The 20550-nt window shown below is 34.0% G+C and overlaps 2 protein-coding genes across 2 annotated transcripts; both read left to right on the top strand.

Annotated features, from left to right (window-relative positions):
* Positions 1-157: 157 nt before the first annotated feature.
* Positions 158-2416, top strand: LOC146170494 (uncharacterized). The gene is made up of 4 exons (XM_083388718.1): positions 158-603; positions 943-1053; positions 1362-1421; positions 2098-2416. The coding sequence occupies exons 1-4, from the start codon at positions 512-514 to the stop codon at positions 2414-2416; spliced, it is 582 nt and encodes a 193-aa protein (XP_083244844.1). The 5' UTR covers positions 158-511.
* Positions 2417-5258: 2842 nt separating this feature from the next.
* LOC146170493 (ciliated left-right organizer metallopeptidase-like) lies at positions 5259-20192 on the top strand. The gene is made up of 16 exons (XM_083389140.1): positions 5259-6083; positions 8489-8573; positions 9119-9170; positions 10159-10302; positions 10618-10740; positions 11318-11401; positions 12288-12446; positions 12753-12824; positions 14357-14532; positions 15307-15432; positions 16043-16124; positions 16475-16637; positions 17119-17187; positions 17508-17646; positions 19075-19263; positions 19810-20192. The coding sequence occupies exons 1-16, from the start codon at positions 5396-5398 to the stop codon at positions 20144-20146; spliced, it is 2688 nt and encodes an 895-aa protein (XP_083245266.1). The 5' UTR covers positions 5259-5395; the 3' UTR covers positions 20147-20192.
* The last annotated feature ends 358 nt before the right edge of the window (positions 20193-20550 follow it).

The following is a 20550-nucleotide window of genomic DNA, read 5'->3' as shown; positions in this document are numbered from 1 at the left end:
CAGTTGGTGAAACATTTTGATGTTTAACTTGAAAGGTGTAACTGCAAAGTCATTTCATTATATTGATATACACTTATCTTATACCACACTCATTTAATTCAGTTAAAAAAAATTTTTTACCCATTATGCTATATATTTGTCAATAAATGCTAATATATTGTCAAATAATGCAACTATATTTTACATAAGTTTAGTCAGTTTTGTTATTGCCTAGTTTCCATAGCGGAGATTGCATTGGTTAGTTTTGCATCACATAAACCTTTAGTTTATTTTACCTGAAATGCCAGATTTGTAAAATCAGTGTGTTTCCTAATATCAAAGTTTTTATCATGACATAAATTATGCCTATTGCCTGCTATATATCATGAGTATTTCTTGTTTTTTTTTCTTATCTTTGTTGAATCAAGGGTGTTATTTACTTCTTCATAGGTGTATTATATATATTAACCCAATGGGAAGTGCAAATTAAGTTTGTAATAACCTTTATTGTTCAGCAGAGATAGTTAGTAATATGTTCATTCGTAATTTGGTTTCAAAACACTTTTTTGCAAGAAAATTTTCATCGAAAGCATCAGAAGAATTGTGGAAGTTGTCGACTTACAAGTAAGTTTTCAATAATTTAAAATAAATATATTAAAAAAAAAGAGTTATAACCTATATATTGGCTGCAAACTACATATCTGACAGACTAGTTAAGTTCCCACTGAATATAATCATTAAAAGTTTAAATGTGTGCAACATCATGATATTGCAGTGACTCCTATAGTGGTAGCAATCATATTTCTTTGTATTCTATTAATCGCCCCTTCTCATGCTTGCCTAAATACTTTCTACTTGCTCTTTTTGAGAGAGGTGTCCTCAGTCTCTCAAACATACATACACAATGTGTATTATATGATCAAGCCTATTTGTTTTTTTAGGTATTTTTCCCTTTATTTCCAGGTATTTTCTGCCACTTCAAACTCGCTTCAAAGACAACGATGCTTTCAACCACGTCAACTTTTCTGAATACCACAACTTTAGTGGAACGGCAACAATGCAGTTTATATACAGGTGAATAAAGAACCACACCTGCTGTCATCGATAGATAATATGATTTTTGTTTTGTTTATATTGTTTTTTAAATGTCAGGTAATATTTATGATAATACTGATAATAATACTATTGAAAATAAGATGTAAATAGAAATTTCTTATTTGATTAAAAAATATCAAAAAATATTAAAAAAAAATAATGAAAAATTTGTTACTAAATAAATGTGAATAAATCTGGTTCTATAAATTGCTGTCCCTCTGTAAATAAAAATACTTATATTTTTTATAGTTTTATTACATAAACCATCACTAAATTTGTTTTAACAGAAACTGCCAATCAGCTGACACACACAAAAACTATTCCGTCCAGTCAAACTGTGTTTATAGGTAAGTATGAAGTATTTATATAAATTAAATTGAATTGTTTAATTTGTTTTTTGAATTACAATATATTACAAACACTTTAAGGTTGTTAACAATGCTAACCATTATTAAAATCTAAATCTGTATTTTTATTGCTTTGTTTACATTTTAAACAATTTTTTATGTTGTTTCTCCTAGTCTTTAATATAGTTACCCCACTTTAGCCGACTTTATAGTAACATTGTTTAGAGGATGTCTGGTTGTATATGTTTTACTCACATGCCCCCAATTTTTGCGTACCAGATACGAATAATGATGTTATTAAGGTCAAGAAGCAAAATAGATAAAAATGTTTTTCTGGTTTTAAGCATCAAAATGCTTTAGTTGTTTACATTTATTGATTATATGCTTTTTTAAAACAATTACAAACCATGTCTGTAATAGTGTAATGCCTATGTTCATTCGTTATCGGACGAGTATTGACACTTCTACTTTTGTTTTGGTTCCGATCCAATAATATGGAGCATCCCTGGTTTAAAGTTATCGTCTAGTGGACTTTATCGTGGTCTTTATCGTGGTCCTCCATTTCATCTTACCTACAACTTTTTTTTTTTACAACTTTTTATTTTTCGTTGTAATTTCTTTCCTTAAAAAAATAGTTTAAAGTTATGCCCGTCTTTGTTTTCGTTTCCACCCACAGATCTGCCCTCAGTTTTCCCGAGGTCGTTTTAATTGGCATGAGCGTTGGTCGGATCGGGAACACAAGTGTCCAGTTCTTCTTCTCTTTCTTCAAACCCAAGCTCGCATACCCTACCGACCCTGTAAAAGACACCGACGTCAGCTTGCACGGATCCTTCGCTGATGACATCAACTTGCAGAAAGTGGCTGAAAACTACCACAAGGAGGCAGCTGCAGTTGTGGACACTGTGCAGGTGTTTGTGGATGCCGCAAGTGAACTTCCAAAACCTTTCAACGAGGCCACTATCAAGAGTTTCAACAAAATATTGGCGCCGCAGTAAAAAACAAATAACTGGACTAGGGCAACCAGCTGGCCGGATCCGTTCTGCCAAGCAATGCAATCCGGTACGCGGCTCATTTTCAATAAAACTTTTTCAAGGCAAAATATGCCTTATTCTTTATTTTATTGAATAGATTACCCTAGTAAGCCTCACCCTTTCCTACTCTCACCAGCTTGTTTAAACAATGCTTTTTTCAGCTTTATTTGAAAATAATTTATATGTTATGTTAGCCGTTGTACATCTTTACCATTAAATTTACAACTCGAAGGTAAAGTATTTATTGTAACATTTTTTTTCAATTTTGTTTCTTCGACAATTTATGGGCTGCCAATTTTTTTAAATAAGCAGAATAAAAAAATTAGATGCACTGGTCTATTGCATCCCAACGTGAAATTACTGGTCAACAGTTGCACATTTGCTGATTAATACCAACCAACCTCAATTTTCTTTTGTATGTTTGCTAAAAAGGTGTTTTTCAATAATTTTTAGAGAGATGTTTTTCTGTTCTTGTTTTCATGAACAACAATTTAGGTTTTTTGACCAACAAATAAGTGACTTTTACCACGTTGCAATTCTATGAAGTTCTATTTTGTTGCACCATGTGATTTTACGAAGTTCTATTTTTCCTAGTATTCATAAAATTATATGAACATTTAGCCTAATTTGACTGTTGTGTATTAAATTACGACTTAACATCGTTTCAATTTAAATCGTTTGTTAAATGCGGTACTTCTAGCATTATCTGTCAAACACTTTTTTGCTGCTCAAATATCTGTAGAACTAGCGGTAACATGATCCAACCTTTAAACTTTGTAATTCAAGCCACAGTTTAATTATTATGTTGATTTTCACGAAACTTTTTAAGTATTACCTCAAACTAAGCGTAGTTTATTACCAAGAATTTGACTTGGAATGTTGAAACATGTCAATTGCGCTGCAGATGTCGTGTCCGGAATAGATGACCTCAATGACGTGACGTCAGATCAACTACGCCATCTCAATAAATTGCACGTTTTTGTTACGATTTTGATTTTTAATACAAACTGTTATGCAACTTAACGTTGTTGTAAATGTTTTTATATTTTGCGGCCTGTGTTACATTTTAATAGTATTTATTGTATTCACGATTTTGAATTCGATAAATACAAATCTAATTATAAAGAAATTGTTTTTGTTTTTTTGCTATTGAGAGATCTAATCAGTCTTCTTTCAAGTCCAAAACAAATATTTAGCCCATTGATTGTTTGGTGTAGATGCTATAAATGGGCACTAAGGTGATTTTTTCAATTATTTCTAAAAAATGGCGCCACTGAAACCAAAGAGATTTGTTTAGATCTCTGACTAAAACTGTATTCATGCATCTACAAGAAAAAAACAGTTTTGAATAACTCCTCAATAAATTTATGTTATGCCTTATTCAGGGCGTCAACATTATTTTTTTCGGATATTTCGGCAATTTAAAGTTAAAAAATGGACCTGAATGACCTTAAGTTAAAAGATAACACGCGATTAGTTGATATCTGGTTTACTTAATTTCTTTCTGTTTGAAAAGCAAACATGCAATTTCCCTTCGTTTTATATTTGTAACTATTTAAACAAAATGGCGTTCTAAATATCTACCCATTAGTGAGACAACACAGCGCTGATGTTTTAAATTTGTTGTAACAACAAAAGTTATTGAAGTGTTTTTAACTAACTCGTAAAATTGAACTCAAGAAAATGATAACAGCATATTTTCGACTCAATAAGTGTAAACAAAGTTCAGATATTCATTTATAAGTTTGAGTTAGTAAGTTTTGTTTTAAGTGTTGCATAGTGACTTTCCAAAAATGTTTTACTTTTCTTGCCAATGTACAGTAAAACATGTTTTGACGCTGGTTAGAATCTTACCACATCATTGAAACAGTTATTTAACCAACACACATTATTTGGGTTAGGGTACGGCCGCATGTTAGTGTTTGGATGTTGGTGAGTTAGGATTCTAGACCAGCGCTGTGTTATTTAACGTTTTATTGAAAAGTTGAATATTAACACTGTGTGTGTTGTCCCCAGGGCAGACTTGGACAACTGGATGCTACTAGGTTTTTAAATTGACAAAATGAAGTGAAATGTTTCTAATACTAATCTGTGAATCATTTATGTGTTTTAATTGTAATCTTATTTTCGATTTTTAAAAACTACTCATTTGTTTGAACAGTTTGTTTTTAGTTTTTTAGTCGGAATAATTTTTATGCCATGTTGGTGAATTAAAAGGCCTAAATGGGACAATCTTGGTGAATAAACCTTTGTCATTTAAATTGATAAAACTTCTGATTTAGAATTTTTAGTAAACATAATTCTAGTCAGGTTTGTTGTATTTTCATTTTTTGAGAATTTGGCGCTGGTCTAGAATCCTACCACAACAAACATTATTTGGAATAGGCTGCGGGTTATCGTCGAGTAATAAATATAATAATACTTGGCCGAACCCAAACACTAACCAACAACCCAACCCAAATAATGTGCGCTGATTTAATAATTGTTTGTGGTAGATAGAATTTTAGACCATTGCAACGAATTCTCTAATTTTAATCTAATTTTAGAAAGTTACGAAGTCATCTTTTGGAATTTAAATCTTTTATTTAATTTTGAAATGTTACACAAACTCTAGATGCTCCAATACCCAACATTGCTTAATTTTATAAATGGTTGAATTGGGTCATTTGTTCTTAAATTAACTAGTAACTCGCATATATATATGTTGTACAACCAAATTGTTTTTAATAATGTTTTAAGAGTTTTTGATATTGAACCTTAATTTCAAATCCTTCCATGTTTTAAATTTATTTTTAATTCAGGGAGACAGTTTTAATTCTAACCGTAAAACTACTTTTTTTGTCGAAGCATTGACGTTGATTTCGTCATGCTTAACTTAAAACATCAGCAGTTTACTCAGCCAAGCTACATCATCATCAATCTCATGAATTTCAACACTGGAAAATGAAAATATGCCCCAAAAATTCTCTTCTGCTTACCACTAAATGCTCGTATTCAGTTGTTCGTTTATTAATATCATCGATAATGGTCACTCTGCTCTTGGGATCGACTTTCCATCGATTTAGCGGGGTTCCGTTTGTGGTTGATGCAAAATGTGTCCACGATGATTTAAACGCTCCAGTTCCGCTACAAAGCACACAAACTTACAACAACGACGTACAACCTGGACTTGATGTCGATGTTACGACCGTTCCAGCGATAGAAGAAATATCCACCGTTGATGTAAAATCCACAGAAGAACAAGGCTATGAATATTATTACGACTACAAATGGGAAACGCGGATTACAACCTCCGAACGATCCCACGACAAACATGAGCCACCCATGGTTCGAAGAAGAAGGCGTTCGTCAAAACATCGTTGCAGGAATCGAGCACACAAAGTCTTCCGAAGACGACATCGGCGAAAAAGACAAATGGAGCGTAACGATATCAGCACGCAAGTTCCCACGATACCTTACTTTGTTGGATCGTACGTCGATGAAAAACAACTCGACGATTTATTTAAGCCACTGCGTCTCAAGATTTGGTACGATTCTGAAAATATGGCCTTTTCGAATCAATCGAAGGAATTTTTTAGGCTGCAGGTGGCAGTAGAGAGAGCGAAAGAGGCCATTCCAAAGATTTTATCAGGTGAGTCAAAAGTCTTGTTATACAGTTAACCAAATGTGTGGTCCAAGAGTTGTAGTTATATTTTTAATTAAAATTTTGCATATTTTGCCAGAGGTTCTTAAAACCTAATATTTTTGTGTGTAGTTTGCATGCTTGTGATGGATTTCACAATTTTAAAATCAGAGATTCATTTTTTAACTCCATTTTATGGTGTTTTATTCTGCCAAATATTTCTAAACTGTGATCCCCAATTAGTCCAAGTTATATTTTTTGAAATGAGAATAAACTTAAACAAATTTATGCTTAAAATAGGTAATGATTATTTTGTGTTGTGTAGGTTTTAAAAATAGTTGAGAACTCACTGCTACAATTTAATGTAAAACTATTTATAACTAAATTTTTTACCAGTTTTGCACATTAGAATTAACTGTAGGGTTGGGCATTTGACCGGTCAAATAAAATCCGGTCAATTGACCGGTCAAATACTCGTCAAATAGGTCAAATATTGGTCAAATACTATACACACAATCAAAATGCAATTAAAGTTAAAAATAAACCTTGATTTTAACTTTAAATAAATATATGAACATTTTGGTTTAAGTACAATAGTTTGCAAAACAAAAACAATTATTTTTTGATTATCAATAAGAATTTTTGCAAAACAATGCCCATCTTGCAAGCAATACTATAGCAGTATTGTAGTAACTTTTACCATTACTACAACCACCAAGTAAAGCCAACAAGTTTATTAACGAAATTTTACAACAAATAAATGCATCAGTAAAAAAGATTGTGGTATACCCAGTGGTGGGAAACATTTTTATTGTTAGCAGTTTCTATCGCAAAAGTCACATTTTAAACCGGTCCTGTTACAAAAAGTCTTATTTTTAGGCAGTAAACAGATAATTTTTATATCTACGACAGAACTACGTTTTATGAAGACAACGTCTTCTTTTCCTATCACATTCTTATAAACCAAACTCTCTAACAACCTATTCTTTAGATTAAAGTAGTTGCAAAAACTGGGTGCAACCCCAGGTTCCAGCAAATGGTGCGAACTAGCTGAATCCCATCACTGCTATATAACAGCCACATTGAAAAGCAGCGTTTTTTACTTGTACTTATGACGTAGCAATTCAATTTTCAGACAAACAATCACAAAAGAAAAAAAAATAATTATAAAAAATTAACACAATGTATAACTTTTACTTGAGAACTTAACCATTGTACATTATGAAAAAAACAAACACGTGAGCTACTTAGATCTCAAAATTCGGAGTATCAGATAAGATGCAAAAATCTGTTGACAGTAACCAGTAATGCTGCTAACCGGTTTGTTGATCTCATAAAATTTCTTGGGACGGTTCTACAGAACCGGTGCGAACCGGCTGAATCCCACCACTGGAACTAGTGTTTTCTTTTATGACAAACGCGATTCATGATATATGTGTACTTATTCTAAACAAAATAAATCTACTTTGCTATAACAAACACTTTGTGATTACCACAGAACCTGTGTTTGCATGTTTGCATCAGGTAAACCCTACAATTTTATATTTGAATTCTTTAAAAAAGTTACAATCAAGATTATTCAAAACTCAAATCACAAAACAACTCTTAAAAAATTTACAACATTTAAATCCAATATAAGTATTTGACCGGTTAAATAAAGTGTGGTCAATTGACCGTATTTGACCGGTCAATTGACAGGCTTGCCAACCCTAGAATTAAGTATTACATTTATTAACTTTAGCAGATGCGCATAAGTTAATTATTTGGAAATCTTTATTTTCTCAATCGTTAATTTTTTACCAAAACGTTGGGCAGATTGTAAAACATTAAAGTATATAAATAGCCACATTAGGTTGGACACCAGCATCGGTTCTTTGTTGTCGGTGGAATTCTCTTGTTGTGACAATCCAACCCACTTATGTGTGAAAACAATTATCTTAAGCACAAGTACTTAACTCCACTTCCACACTTGGTCGGACTATTAACTATCTGTCGTGGCAACCGTTGCTAGGACGAGCTACACAACCAAACTATTTAATACAAGTTTTAAAGAAGTATTTTGCCCTTAATTTGCCCAGCAAGTAAAAGTTTTCTCACACTGATTGTTGTCATTTGAATTTTTAAACTAAGTTTTAATTTATAATTATACTGCTTGAATATCTTTAAGATTGTGTAACATTTGTATTGTTTCAAGGCTAACCCTATGTCCAAATCAATTCACATTTCTAAATATCAAAATATGTAGGCTGTAGTTTACGATTAAAAAAATCATTTTTTACGTTTTAAAATCAATTCACATTTATGAATTTAAGTCTTTTTATATTCCCTTAACTAACTAATTTATATAGCATATAAATAAGCTTAAGTGCAATGTGTTATTTTTGGTTTAAATATTGTTTTTTTTTTACATTTAGTGATTCCTGTAAGTGAACGACTTTTATTATCTCGCCATGATATTTGTTCATCGTATTACTCAACACCATTTGGTGTTAAAGGAAAGTAAGTAATTCTTTTTTGTGTAAAATATACTTTAAATTAAATTAATATGGAGAATATCTTTTAAAGAAAAATATTTCCAACATCTGCTTTTAAGTTTAACTTACATTAATGAATTTGGTTGTCTATAACAAATATATTCATTTACCGTTTTTTTACCGTTTTTACAACTAAATTAAAAATTTTGGAGCATAATGGTTTAAGGTTTTAGTAAGACATAATAAGAATATCAAAGCCCATACAGAAGTAGGTAGCATTTTGAACGTTTCGAATAACTCTTTATTCATTTTAAACATAGAGAGAAGGCACTAATAGTAAGTGTACTCTATACCGCTGAGGCAGACGTCTCGACGTTATATATACACTTACTATGTTGAAAATGAACAAATTAAAAATTGTTTTACTTTTGCTTTTCAAGTTCTTAAAAATATTTTTGAAATAACAATCTATAAACATTTTGTTTAGGAAGTTTCTAGAAAATTTTACAAACTTTTTATTTTTTCCCTTGGAACCTGTTGTTGTTTTATTGATGTTTTATCGTTTTACAGATGTGCAAGATTCAACAATTATTACTCTGGGGAGGAATGCCTTGGTTTTAAGGTAAAATAAATATGCTTATAAATACAATCAAACAACTTCCAATATACACCAATGTACAATTCAGCTTAACTGTGAACTTAATACACCAAAGTCTAACAGCTGGGGTTTGTAGTTCTAGGTAGAACAAATATCAAATCCCATACAGAAGTAGGTAGCATTTTGAATGTTTCAAAAAAATCTCAAGAAAATGAGTCCGGAAGCCTATACAGAAGTAGGGCCATACCTTAAAATTAATTCAATCATGAAAGATGATTTTTCTATTATACAACCATCCAAAAGTGATAAGCTGTACCTAAGGCATAGCATCTGCAGTTTATTTTGTCACCCATACATGAAACCACAGCCACAGTAGAACATCCGAACATTCCCAGTAACGACCAGTTGCTATGCCTTCTGTGTGTTGTTGTGTTTGAACTGTTGCCATGTCAACAACCGCACAGTCTGTGTCATTTGAAACCAGGCTGGCAACATTTTTCTTCGCTTGCAAACATGCGCGGTCAACCGTGAAATATTTGTGCTTTTTGTAAAAGCTGTGCAGTGGACCATGGAACTGTGGTCGAACTAATCCATTTAAACCTACAAACTTGGTTTTTATGTCAATTAATTTACTAAAATCCTATTTTTTTCCTTAATGGTTGAGCACAAAATATAAATACGCCACAGCCATTTCACTTATTGGAATGTAATAGCTGTTTTTATGCTATTCATATAAAAATGTTTTAAAATTTAAATTTATATATAAATTGCAATTTTTAAGAACATAATGATTTGGAAAAGTGGTTTTAGTTGGTTGTTTGCGCTTTTCAATTTTTAAAGATCGAATAACAACAATTTTTATGCTTGCTGTTTTGCTACATATACATAAAAAAGAAAAAATCCATTTTTAAATTACAACTTATTTTTGAGAAAACAGATATTATTGAAATTTTATTTTATTGTTTAAATGCTTGGTATTTTGGTTGATCTAATAACAAAATTTTGTTTCAAGATTCCAGATGATCATTTGGAAGGTTTTTCTACGTACGATACAAACAACATACCTCATAATTATTTCCTTGACGGAGAAGGCCTTGAATTTACTGATACTGTGATTTATATTGGATCCAAACAAAAATCTCACTGTAATACAGATGTAAGTTTAATTTAAAATATTGATGTAAAAAGTCCACTCCCCCTAATAATTTATATAAGGTTTGTTGCTTTAATTACTTGTTTGCAGTGGGATTTGAACTCTAAACCTAGACCATATGTGAAACTGTCCTTTCATAAAAGTAGCTGGGCCTGACAAACAACATGGATTCAAATTTGCTTTAAAAACTCACAACATATATTTTTTGTTTAAGGAAATTGTTACTTATCATAATGTGACCATTACTTTGGCATTTACGAACACTGGTTAACTTCTGTACACACCAATATTATTGAAATTTAACGATTTGTTTTTCAGGGCGTGTTTGGCTTCTCTATGTTTTGCCGACTCGACCAATGCAATCGACCACTTGCCGGTTACGCAAACTTCTGTCCAAAAACATTGTCTTCTGATGATTTTAACTGGGAGAGTTTCTACCTGGTAAGTGTGTTCACACAAAAGTTGCTTTAAACCACGACTTATACATTGCATGAATGACACATCCTAGAGCGGTGTTTCTCAACTTATGTACGGGTGCGGCCCATAATTAGGTTGTCGTTTGATTTGCTTGTCGGCTGCATTCATCAGCATGTAGGTTTGTTGAAATTGGTTCTGAGAAAGATTCCTCAAATAGAAAAAAACCTTGGACAAATAAAAGAGATCAGTAGTATTAATTAAATTCAAATTTATTTGTGCTATTGGCGAAGTTTTGTCCACAAATAAAAAGTCAGTGAAGAGAATCGACTTGCCAAAGTTCACTATTTCGCTTACTATTTGGTTGACCTCAAAAAAATGTTGAGAAACGCTTGTGCAGAAATAATACAATGACAGGTAAGTCTGATAGTAAAAAATCAATGATTTATAGACAAAGAACAACAGATATTAAGGTAGCTTGTAGCTAGAAGTGAGCTTTTCCTATTATGTATAATACACTGTTCAATTTCAATATTAGTTGTTGTGTGCTTTGTAAACTGTTCTTAGATGTGACAGTTATTTAAGCATTTATCTTTGTTTATAGACTGTTCTTCATGAATTTTTCCACATCCTTGGGTTTTCCAGCAAGTTGTTTGACAAGTTTCAAAAGTACAGCAAAATGCCCACAGTAAGTTAAAATGCTGTCGCCTATAAATTAACCACATATCTTGTGTGAGTTTGATCTGTGTTGAGTAGTTTTTACTTTAATCCATCAGCCTTTTTCAAAGCATAAAAAGTTTTCAATTTTGTATATCAGAATGTCATTTTAATCAATAAATGTTACTTTTTTTCTAATTTTAGTTCAACTGTTAACTTAGTGTAAATTACATTGGCTCTGGTTTAGAAGCCTACCACATTTGTGTCGGGGTTTATATTGTTAACATTATTTGGGTTAGGGTGCGAGTTTGGGTGGGTCAAGTATTATTATTTTTCTTCCTGCCAATTTCTATTTTGATGAATCATTTTATTACTTTAAAAAAGTGGCCATTGAATTCATCCGAATAGAATTGCTGGAATGCTGCATTAAGTTCACATTAAAGAAAAACTGTTTATAATTCCGAATTAAACCAAGTTTCTTTTCATCTCATTTGCAAATCGTCTAAACAAACGTTCTCAACTTTTAATCTTTTGGCCCCTCCCAATAGTTCTCATAAATTTGTGTACCCTGCTTATGTTTCAGATGAATAAGAGAGGTCTTGAGGGTTAAGGTCAGCATAAGAATATTTACAACTGACTGTAATAAAAATGAATAAGCTGTTGCTGCTTGTCATTACTTCAGTTATAAAATTATTCCTTCGACAATATTTGTAATTATAAGTTCCTGACCTATACAGGAAATACATTTCAGGGCAATGAACTTACAACTTAAGAAACATATATATATATATGCAGTCAAACAATAAAAAATAACAATTATACCATTTTATAATTTTGACCCCGAAGACTGTGGCATCGGATGTTGAAAACCCTGTTCTAATGAAAAAAAACAAACAAAAAAACTTTCGGTTTCACAGGCACCTGGCGACACAAAGATACGCTTTGAATGTAAAGATCAAGGAAACGTTGTTGAAAAGGTCGGAGATCATTACAAGATTTCGAGTCCTGCCGTGGACCGAGAATCGGACAATCATTTCAACTGCTCCGACATTAAAGGCCCATTAGAAGGGGTATGTGTGTGCTAATTATTTACAACTATTTAAGTCTCTAGGTTTGTAAGTAATTAAAATTAGAAAAGAACAATAAACTCATTTTCTCTGCATTTAGTTTAGTGTGCTTTTAATTCTGTTTTATAAATCTAGTTTGGTGACTTTTTGTGTGTGTGTGTCAAAATTTAAAAAAATTGGCAAATGGCAATAAACTAACTTATCCTTAAAAAAATATATACGTAAAACTTTTTTTTTTTAGTTAAAAGCAGTCATACCAGTAAATTTGTGTATTCTGTCTCAAAGTTAGTCATATGTATGTGGGTTTTTTTTCAGACTGGTTCGATAAGTTCACACTGGGAATCCAGATACCTCCAACCTTCCATAATGACCGCTTCGCTTGGCTTGGTAAGATTTGCAAATTACAAGTATACACATGTTAATACCAAGTGGGGGTTATTAAATATTTTTGGTCTGCATGGACCATGGTCGGCCAAGAATATTTTATACAGGATGTTTCGGAATGCTCTATTTATTTATTAACAGACATTTGTATTCCAGGAGTTAAATATGAATGACAATTATAAATAATGTTAAAACTGTCTCCCGTTAGCATCAATACAGGCTTGGAACTTTCTTGTTTTATTTTCGGAACACCTCAATCAGCTGCTCCCTTAGACTAAACGAATAATGTTATCGCTGCTTGCAAGTCATCCAGCTTACGATACACTGATAATAGTCTGGTGAACTAAAAATTATTAGAATAATGCACAGTAACTTTTACCCTGTAAATGACGCCATAATACCATTGGACTGTTTACTACTTCCGGTCAAACTCGAGCCAGAATATGAAAATTAAATTGCTTCTAAAACTCTAAATACTTTACAAGGGCCTAAACGATTTATTTGATTAAAGTGGCAGTTTGGTTATAAATCAATTAAAGCTTGGCATAAAGCAATAGTTAAATCAAAATTAAACAAAAAACTATGATTTACATGTTACTTATATCAATGTTTTATATTGTATTTGGAAGTGAATTTAAGTCAAATTTGAGGCAACTTGGGAATTAAACTTCATTTTGTGCGAAATCATTTTTCCCGCTTAACTAAAAGGTCAATCAAAACCAAGTTTTTGTGCATTTATGTAAAAAGTAACAGACATTCCATCCAAGCAAAGTATTTTTACTTGGTTTAAACCACTAAACGTTTGATTTCTGTATTGCCATTGTGATGTCATAACAGCCCCACTTCCCGATAAATTTGAAGATTTTTGGAGAGCCTCTTGTATTAGGAATCAATTGAGCAAAGTTCCAAGTGGAATTGCTTAAAGTGCCACTTTTAAAGATCCCTAATCATGACCTTCAATATGCTTTTCAATTTCATAAAAACCCGAATAAAACTGCAGTTATCGACCGTGAGTTAAAAATCCTTTCTTGGCTTGTCCTTTATTCATAACCATGATGTTTGAATATACTTTTGTTAATTATTACCGCACATGTTGTTAAGGCAGTAAACAAACAGTAAGCAACAATTCTGTCGACATTAATTATGAACCCTTGTTAAAAAACTGTTTTATCAACATGACAGTCCAGTTATTAAACAAACTATTGTGACGTTTACAATGGTCATAGTTCAAATAGAACTTTTACACAAACGCTTGAATTTTTTTGGCATTTATTTCGTGGAGCTCGGTTATGAACCATTATGACTTCGTAAATAGCTATAGTTTAAATAAACCATTTAAACAAAGGCATAAATTCCTATAATTTACGTTTATCCCCTTGCTTTTTCTACATTTATTGTACCTAATATCCTATTTATACACCCAACCATGTTTAAAACAAGTGTGTTGCATAATATCTCAGTTCTAAACCTTTAACTTTAACAAAGCATTATGACGTCGACAATGCCTATAGTTAATTTGGAACGTTTGCACAAAGGCTCACCTCACTGTGTTAGACCGCATTACGCTTGCTGTGTTTGAGGACAGTGGGTGGTACAAGGTTGACTTCACCCAAGCCCAGAACCTTACATGGGGTAAAGAGGCCGGGTGTGACTTCGCTACCCAGTCGTACTGTAGCAGCGGGGAAAACCCATACTTCTGCACCTCAAACAGGTCAGTATTGCGTGTGTTTTTAGAGGTTAACATTTTTTAATTAGTGCTTGACGATCCCGACCGAATTTAAAAGTTTGTGTAGATTTTTATTTGCTTGATTTTAAGCAAACAAAACGTTTGACAAAGTATAAAATCAACTTTATGACTTTTCCGTTTAGTTTAATACTTCATCATTTTTTGTATGTTTGTATCCAGCAAACATTTCCGTAAATAAATCAATTACACATTTCAGCTTAATTAAGACCTGCGCCGTAATTTGGTGAAAATTGTTTTTGTTATAAAGTCTGTTTGTCCAAACTTCAAAATTAATGTAATTTTTTAATTTACTTCAAGAAATAAAACAAGCTCTAATCCTGTAATTTTAAACCAAGGTTTGACAAGATTTTCGGTTTTTGTTTAATGTTAGGTGAATGTGACTGTGGTTGAAACCTTTGCGATACCACTTTTGTTGTTTTATTGCTTTTTAATATTGACCCAGAAGTACATCGAAAGCCATCGCAAACTCACCGAATCAGTCGCTCAATGATGTAAGGTAGGTCGTGAGTTCGAACCTCACTGCAGGCTAGTTGTTTTTTCTAGTCTGCCCTGCTTGCATCATAGATCCACAGATTAGGTGAGTCTGCGATGGCTTTTCGGTGTACCAATTATACGTAAGCCGTAGTCGTTGGTCAAAAAGCAGCTTCAGAAGGATTAGATCACAGTTGTTGAACACATATGTGTGTGTATATTTCATTGAATAACCTACAAAAAATAGCAAGTGTTGTTTTTGATTAGTTTGATGAACGGCTGCCACTACTTACACCTGGACAAGGGTGTTTGTGAGAAGACCCAGTTCCTAGAGAATTGTAAAATCTACAAACCATCGAGAGGTTCTGAATGTTGGATAGCCTCCAATCAAACGTGAGTTGTTATTTTGAATAAACTGCAAAAAAACATGTAAATTTGAAGTTTGTGAACTTAATAACTTCCATTGGGGTTATTAGGAATTTTTATGATAAGCATTAAAGCATTTGTAAGTTAATTTATGTAAAACAAAATTTTAGAATAAATAACATAATTATTGACACTTACGTTTAAAAAGTACTAGCTTTACATCCATGTTTGATAATGGTCCAATTAAGTGGAGTGAACCTTTCAGAAGAAAAGTGTTTTTTTTTGAACAATTTAGTAACTTTTTCTTTAAGCGATATCTGGTCTTGTTTACACGAGAACTAAAATGATTTATTTATTTTAACAGACCAGCGCAATCTCAATCCCAGTGTTACACAGCTTGCAATAGCAATTACTCAACAATAAATAAGCAAATCACTTTTGTAGTGCAATGTTTTATATTATTTATAAAATACTGTATTCCTGCTTCGCTCAGCGAACGGAAAGAAACAAAAAAAAATGTTTTCACGTGCCCCGGTGTACCTGGAAACCTCCTGGCGTATTGGTTACAAAGCGCCGAGTCATATATGATCAATGTTATGTGATCGCAGTAAGCCCACTTACCTTGTGTTGTTTAAAGTGAGGAAGGTTCGCAGCACGGCGAGGTTTACAACATCAACAGCAGGTGCTTCATCTCCAACCTATCAGCACTTCAAACACAGGTTCGTGCCCGACACTTAGATTGCGGGACTCATTACGTCACCTTTGTTTGATGTCATTAATATACTTTACATCAGCAAGTAGTGTGTATCGATTTTAAATTTAATAAAAACAATTTTTATAAACATTTAGTATTTGGCCGTAGTCGTAGAACATAACCCAAACTGATCAATTCATTGCTGACACCTGACGATCTTTCATTCAACACTAGTGTTTCGTCAGGACGACGTGAGCTCCCAGCATTAAAGAAATTAAATTTAAACGAAAAAAAAATTAAAAAAAAATCCACTGATCAGCGCCTGATTCCCTATTCCTAATTTGTTGTTTAATTTTCCGAACTTTCCACTCTCAGGACGCCGAGAGCTCCCAGCATCGCGAGAAGCGTGAGGTTGCAGAGGAAGGTCGTTGTTACGAGCACAGATGCAACGATTCACGCACCCTTGAGATAAGGGTGAGGGGGGCGAGCTGGGTGGTCTGCCCCACAAGAGGGGTCGTCAAAATACCAGGATATGGAGGTGAGTTGGGCACAATGTGTTTCTGGAAAGTTTACGCAATCAATTTAATGACATCATCTTGATTAAGACGTTTCTATACGAACTTGTATCATCTTCAGTTAATGTAACTTATATTATTTATATTAAAAACCTCAGTCCTTTCTGTGTTTCCACCTTCAATACAATTTGGGTCACATTAACTGAACGTTTTGTCTAGTTAGACGTAATAAGAATATCAAAGCCCATACAGAGGCTTATGTCTAGTTTTTGTCTAGTTGTTACTCGAAAATGGTGACTTTTAAAGCCAAAAAGGTCGGGTAGATCGACATCATCTTAATGAGGACGTTTCAATACGAACTTGTATTATCTTCAATGGTCCGATTATAGAAACTCCGAATGGTAACAATTGCGTTCCATCTTTTAAAAGTGATGCTTTAGTTTACTTCTCACTCATATTAACTGAAGATGATAATGACATCTCATTAATGTGTTTTTACCACAGGAAGCATCAGGTGTCCTTCTTCAAGGCAACTATGCAGCATCAAAGCTCCAATAGCAAGAAATTTGAAAGGTAATTATGTATAATGTTTAGGGCAACTTGGTGAAAAAAAATTGGATTTAAAAAATTAAAGTTCTGCTTGAGCTCTTACAAACTGACTAGTTTATCGGTGCGGTAATATTTCGGAGGAATAATCTTCTTTTGAGTTTTCCCAATCCTGACTTAATTGAAATACTAAACCTATTATATGTAGATTGTAGATATAGCAAATCTTTTGTAAATTTCAATGTTAAAATCATTTTTGTATGGTCGTTAACAAACCGAACACAAACTTTCCCAACTGACGTCAACAAGCCTCCTGAACTTACCCCTACCCCCTTATTTTCACCCAGGACCCAAGTCTTGCGCAACCGTCAACATTTCCTTCAAGGATCTGTACAAGTGGTTGGGGGACCCCCCAAACCGCTCCAAAGCGACCGACTTTGTGGATCGACTGAAGAAAGTCATCCAAGCGCTTCCAAAGATGAACGGGTGCGAAATCAGTGGTTCTTAACCTTTTTGTATGTTTTACCCTTTTAACAAAGATAAATATCAGATTTACCCCCAATATATAAACTAGTGCTCATTTATCAAAACGAAAGTAACAAATTACATCAGTTATATTCAATGCGACGGCTGTCCTTTGGTAACGACAAAACTACGAGACAAGGATATTGCCAATAAACTAAAAAAAGTGTCAATTAGCGAAACATAACGTTACCGACACTTGGACGATAAAGAATCAATAGGCTACTATAGGCTAGCTTCGAATATGCAGTTAATCTGAAATAGGAAAGTAGGCTACCAATATCTACATCTGGCTCATTTTTATATCCCGTCAACTGATGTGGATAATTTGATCATTTAGCTCATTTACCCCCTAAAACGAAGAAATTTACCCCAGGTGAAGAAAGGCTGGTTCAAATATTTCGTTCTTTGCGCTCCCAGCTTTAACGTTAATTACAAAACATTTTCTCTGGTAATTGAATTTGTAACGTAACTGCAGGTGGAGCTACTTTTTAAATGAACCATCATATCCATCCTATTTAACGGAGTGTTGCTCTTCTTTTGCTTCTGGAAGAGCAACACTCCGTTATATATTATGCCTGGCAACAATAGCTTATTTCATATCCATCCTATTTATAATTTTTCAAGGTCTACATTTTGCTAAATTATTGTTATTATTATTTGTATAAAGTGCGACTTACCTTCTTATCTTGCCGTTTTTTTAACAAAGCAGCATTTTTGCAAACAAGTTTTTTTTCTACAAAGATGGCTTGCCTTTGTGTGCTTTAAACGAAATCTCAAGAATGGTTAAAATTGACACAACTTTATGTTAAATTGATGCTAGTGGCCTGTTATACCTGAACGGTAAACCAATCAACAAAATGCTGACTAGTTTTTATTAAAAACGCCTGGAATCAAACTAAAAACTATAAAAGTGTAAGTGTTCGTCAAAAGATATCTTTCCCCTGAGCAGTAATGGAGGAATAGCAAAAGTTAACGAACGCAATAAATCTGGATATGTTTTGTCCTGCTTTACTGTGGCCTGATTGCGTAAATGGTTTCTAATTTATCTTAATTGTGATTTAACATCTAGCCGTTTACTTCAGAGTAAATTGGACACGAAAAAAAATTGAGTAATTAAGCTATTTCAAAAATGCCGTACATTTGTGTTAAAGCAGTAAAACTTGTCATCGCGGGCGCTGAACGTAAGATAGGCTTGTTTTATTCAAAAACAGTTCCTCTGGTAATTATAATTGTTAACCAACATTTCGGCAACCTATTAAATCTCCATTTTCAGGGTGAATGTCATTCATTTTATAATTACCAGGGGAGCTGTTTTTGATTGAAACAAGTCTATCCTTACATTTAGCGCACTTTGCACCCACAATTCGTTCACGGCACGTTTTATTCCAGCACCGCCATATTGGGCCAAGCCAAGATGCGAAGTATCTCAGTCAGTTTCCAGTTGACAACGATTGACGGCGCGGCGAGCAAGTTTGTGTGCGGGAACGCGGTAACCGACCTGAAGGTGCGTGTGCTGAACAGGACATTCTTCGTCCAAGTGGCAACTGGAAGGAAAATACAAGCGACCGCCATCTTCGTGTGAGTTCAACTTTACGCTGATTTCTCGAGGCTTTTTGGCAAACTTTTCAGCTTACGCCAACGATTTATTAAACGTAATTTCATGTATGCTATAAATGTTTTTATTGTATAGGTTTAAAAACTTGAAGTAACGGAACTTATAACTCCAAATAAAATTTTGGCTAACAATCTGTAAAAAAAGCAAATTGAACAAAATATCAGGCATCGGAGATTCCTTATAGGCATTGTTATAAAGAAGTTGCAAACAATGGCCATTGTCACCAGTTTAAAAAACAATAGAAAAGTAAACTTTAAAAAATATCACGTCGTAGAGTTTTGGGAATCGTACTTTTACACAAACATATCAGAAATAAGAAATCAGTCTTACAATTCTCGGCCAAACAGTCATTTCTGCCTACTTGTACCCAAAAACTCGTTGCTACCAGTACACAAGCAGCCTTTAAATGTATTGAACTCAACTATTTATTGGCGCGACATTTGGGTTGCGAGCGCACGACGCTGTTCATTGATGCTTCACATCCACCAACTTCCCCCTTGCTTCCACAGTCGCTACACTCTACACGCGTGCGACGGTGAACCTGGAACCGAGGCTACCGCTGGAACCGGGGACCAGCAAGGTTCCGCGGGCCACTCGACCCAGAAGGACTCCCCCAAGGGCCACCCCCCGCCCGGAACCATAGCGGCAATGGCAGTGGGGGCGGTTTGCGTGACGGTTCTTTCCTCGGTGGGTGGCCTCCTCTACTGGAAGTCGACGATCCCGCGTTCCATCGGCCCCACTTCGGTTTCTGCGATTGAGGTCGCTTACAACAATCCAAGCAACCGACCTTCAATCACAACCGGGTCAGAAAGTGGAAGCGTCGGACAGATTGAGTTCCCTGTGTGACCTCGCGGTCATGGGGTCAACACCATGTTTGAACCCTGGGGTCACCAACATGTTTAAACCCTGGGATCACGGGGTCACCACCATGCTTTAACCCTGGGGTCACCACCATGTTTGAACTCATGGGCCACCAACATGATCCGATAATATCGGCCATTCATGTTTCCTAGTGAATATATTTCCCGAACCAAGAGAGTTTGTCTTATTTTATTTTCCTTCCCTTCTCGGCTGCGGTTTGAACTTAAAGTGCAATATCTCATCCGCTTTACTTGTGTGCCTTTTCCAGCCAATGATTGTCCACAATTTCCATTTGAGCCTCGTTCCTTAGGATCCGCCAAGCGAGTAAAATGTGGTATTTATTCGGGGATCGGCCCCCAGTCAAAACCAAACATTAAAAATACATGTCC

This window comes from Ascidiella aspersa, chromosome 1 (assembly GCF_963924565.1).
Source record: "Ascidiella aspersa chromosome 1, kaAscAspe10.2, whole genome shotgun sequence".
In the NCBI taxonomy this organism is placed as follows: domain Eukaryota; kingdom Metazoa; phylum Chordata; class Ascidiacea; order Phlebobranchia; family Ascidiidae; genus Ascidiella; species Ascidiella aspersa.
Note: the sequence above shows the minus strand (reverse complement) of the source record. Positions and strands in the feature narration are given on the sequence as shown.

Excerpts from the sequence above, each read along its gene's own strand:
- LOC146170494 (XM_083388718.1), top strand. The coding sequence starts at position 512 with ATGTTCATTCGTAATTTGGTTTCAAAACACTTTTTTGCAAGAAAATTT. Across the intron at positions 604-942 it reads TGGAAGTTGTCGACTTACAA|GTATTTTCTGCCACTTCAAA; the intron begins GTAAGTTTTCAA and ends CTTTATTTCCAG. Across the intron at positions 1,054-1,361 it reads ACAATGCAGTTTATATACAG|AAACTGCCAATCAGCTGACA; the intron begins GTGAATAAAGAA and ends TTGTTTTAACAG.
- LOC146170493 (XM_083389140.1), top strand. The coding sequence starts at position 5,396 with ATGAAAATATGCCCCAAAAATTCTCTTCTGCTTACCACTAAATGCTCG. Across the intron at positions 17,188-17,507 it reads AATAGCAAGAAATTTGAAAG|GACCCAAGTCTTGCGCAACC; the intron begins GTAATTATGTAT and ends ATTTTCACCCAG. Across the intron at positions 17,647-19,074 it reads GCGCTTCCAAAGATGAACGG|CACCGCCATATTGGGCCAAG; the intron begins GTGCGAAATCAG and ends GTTTTATTCCAG.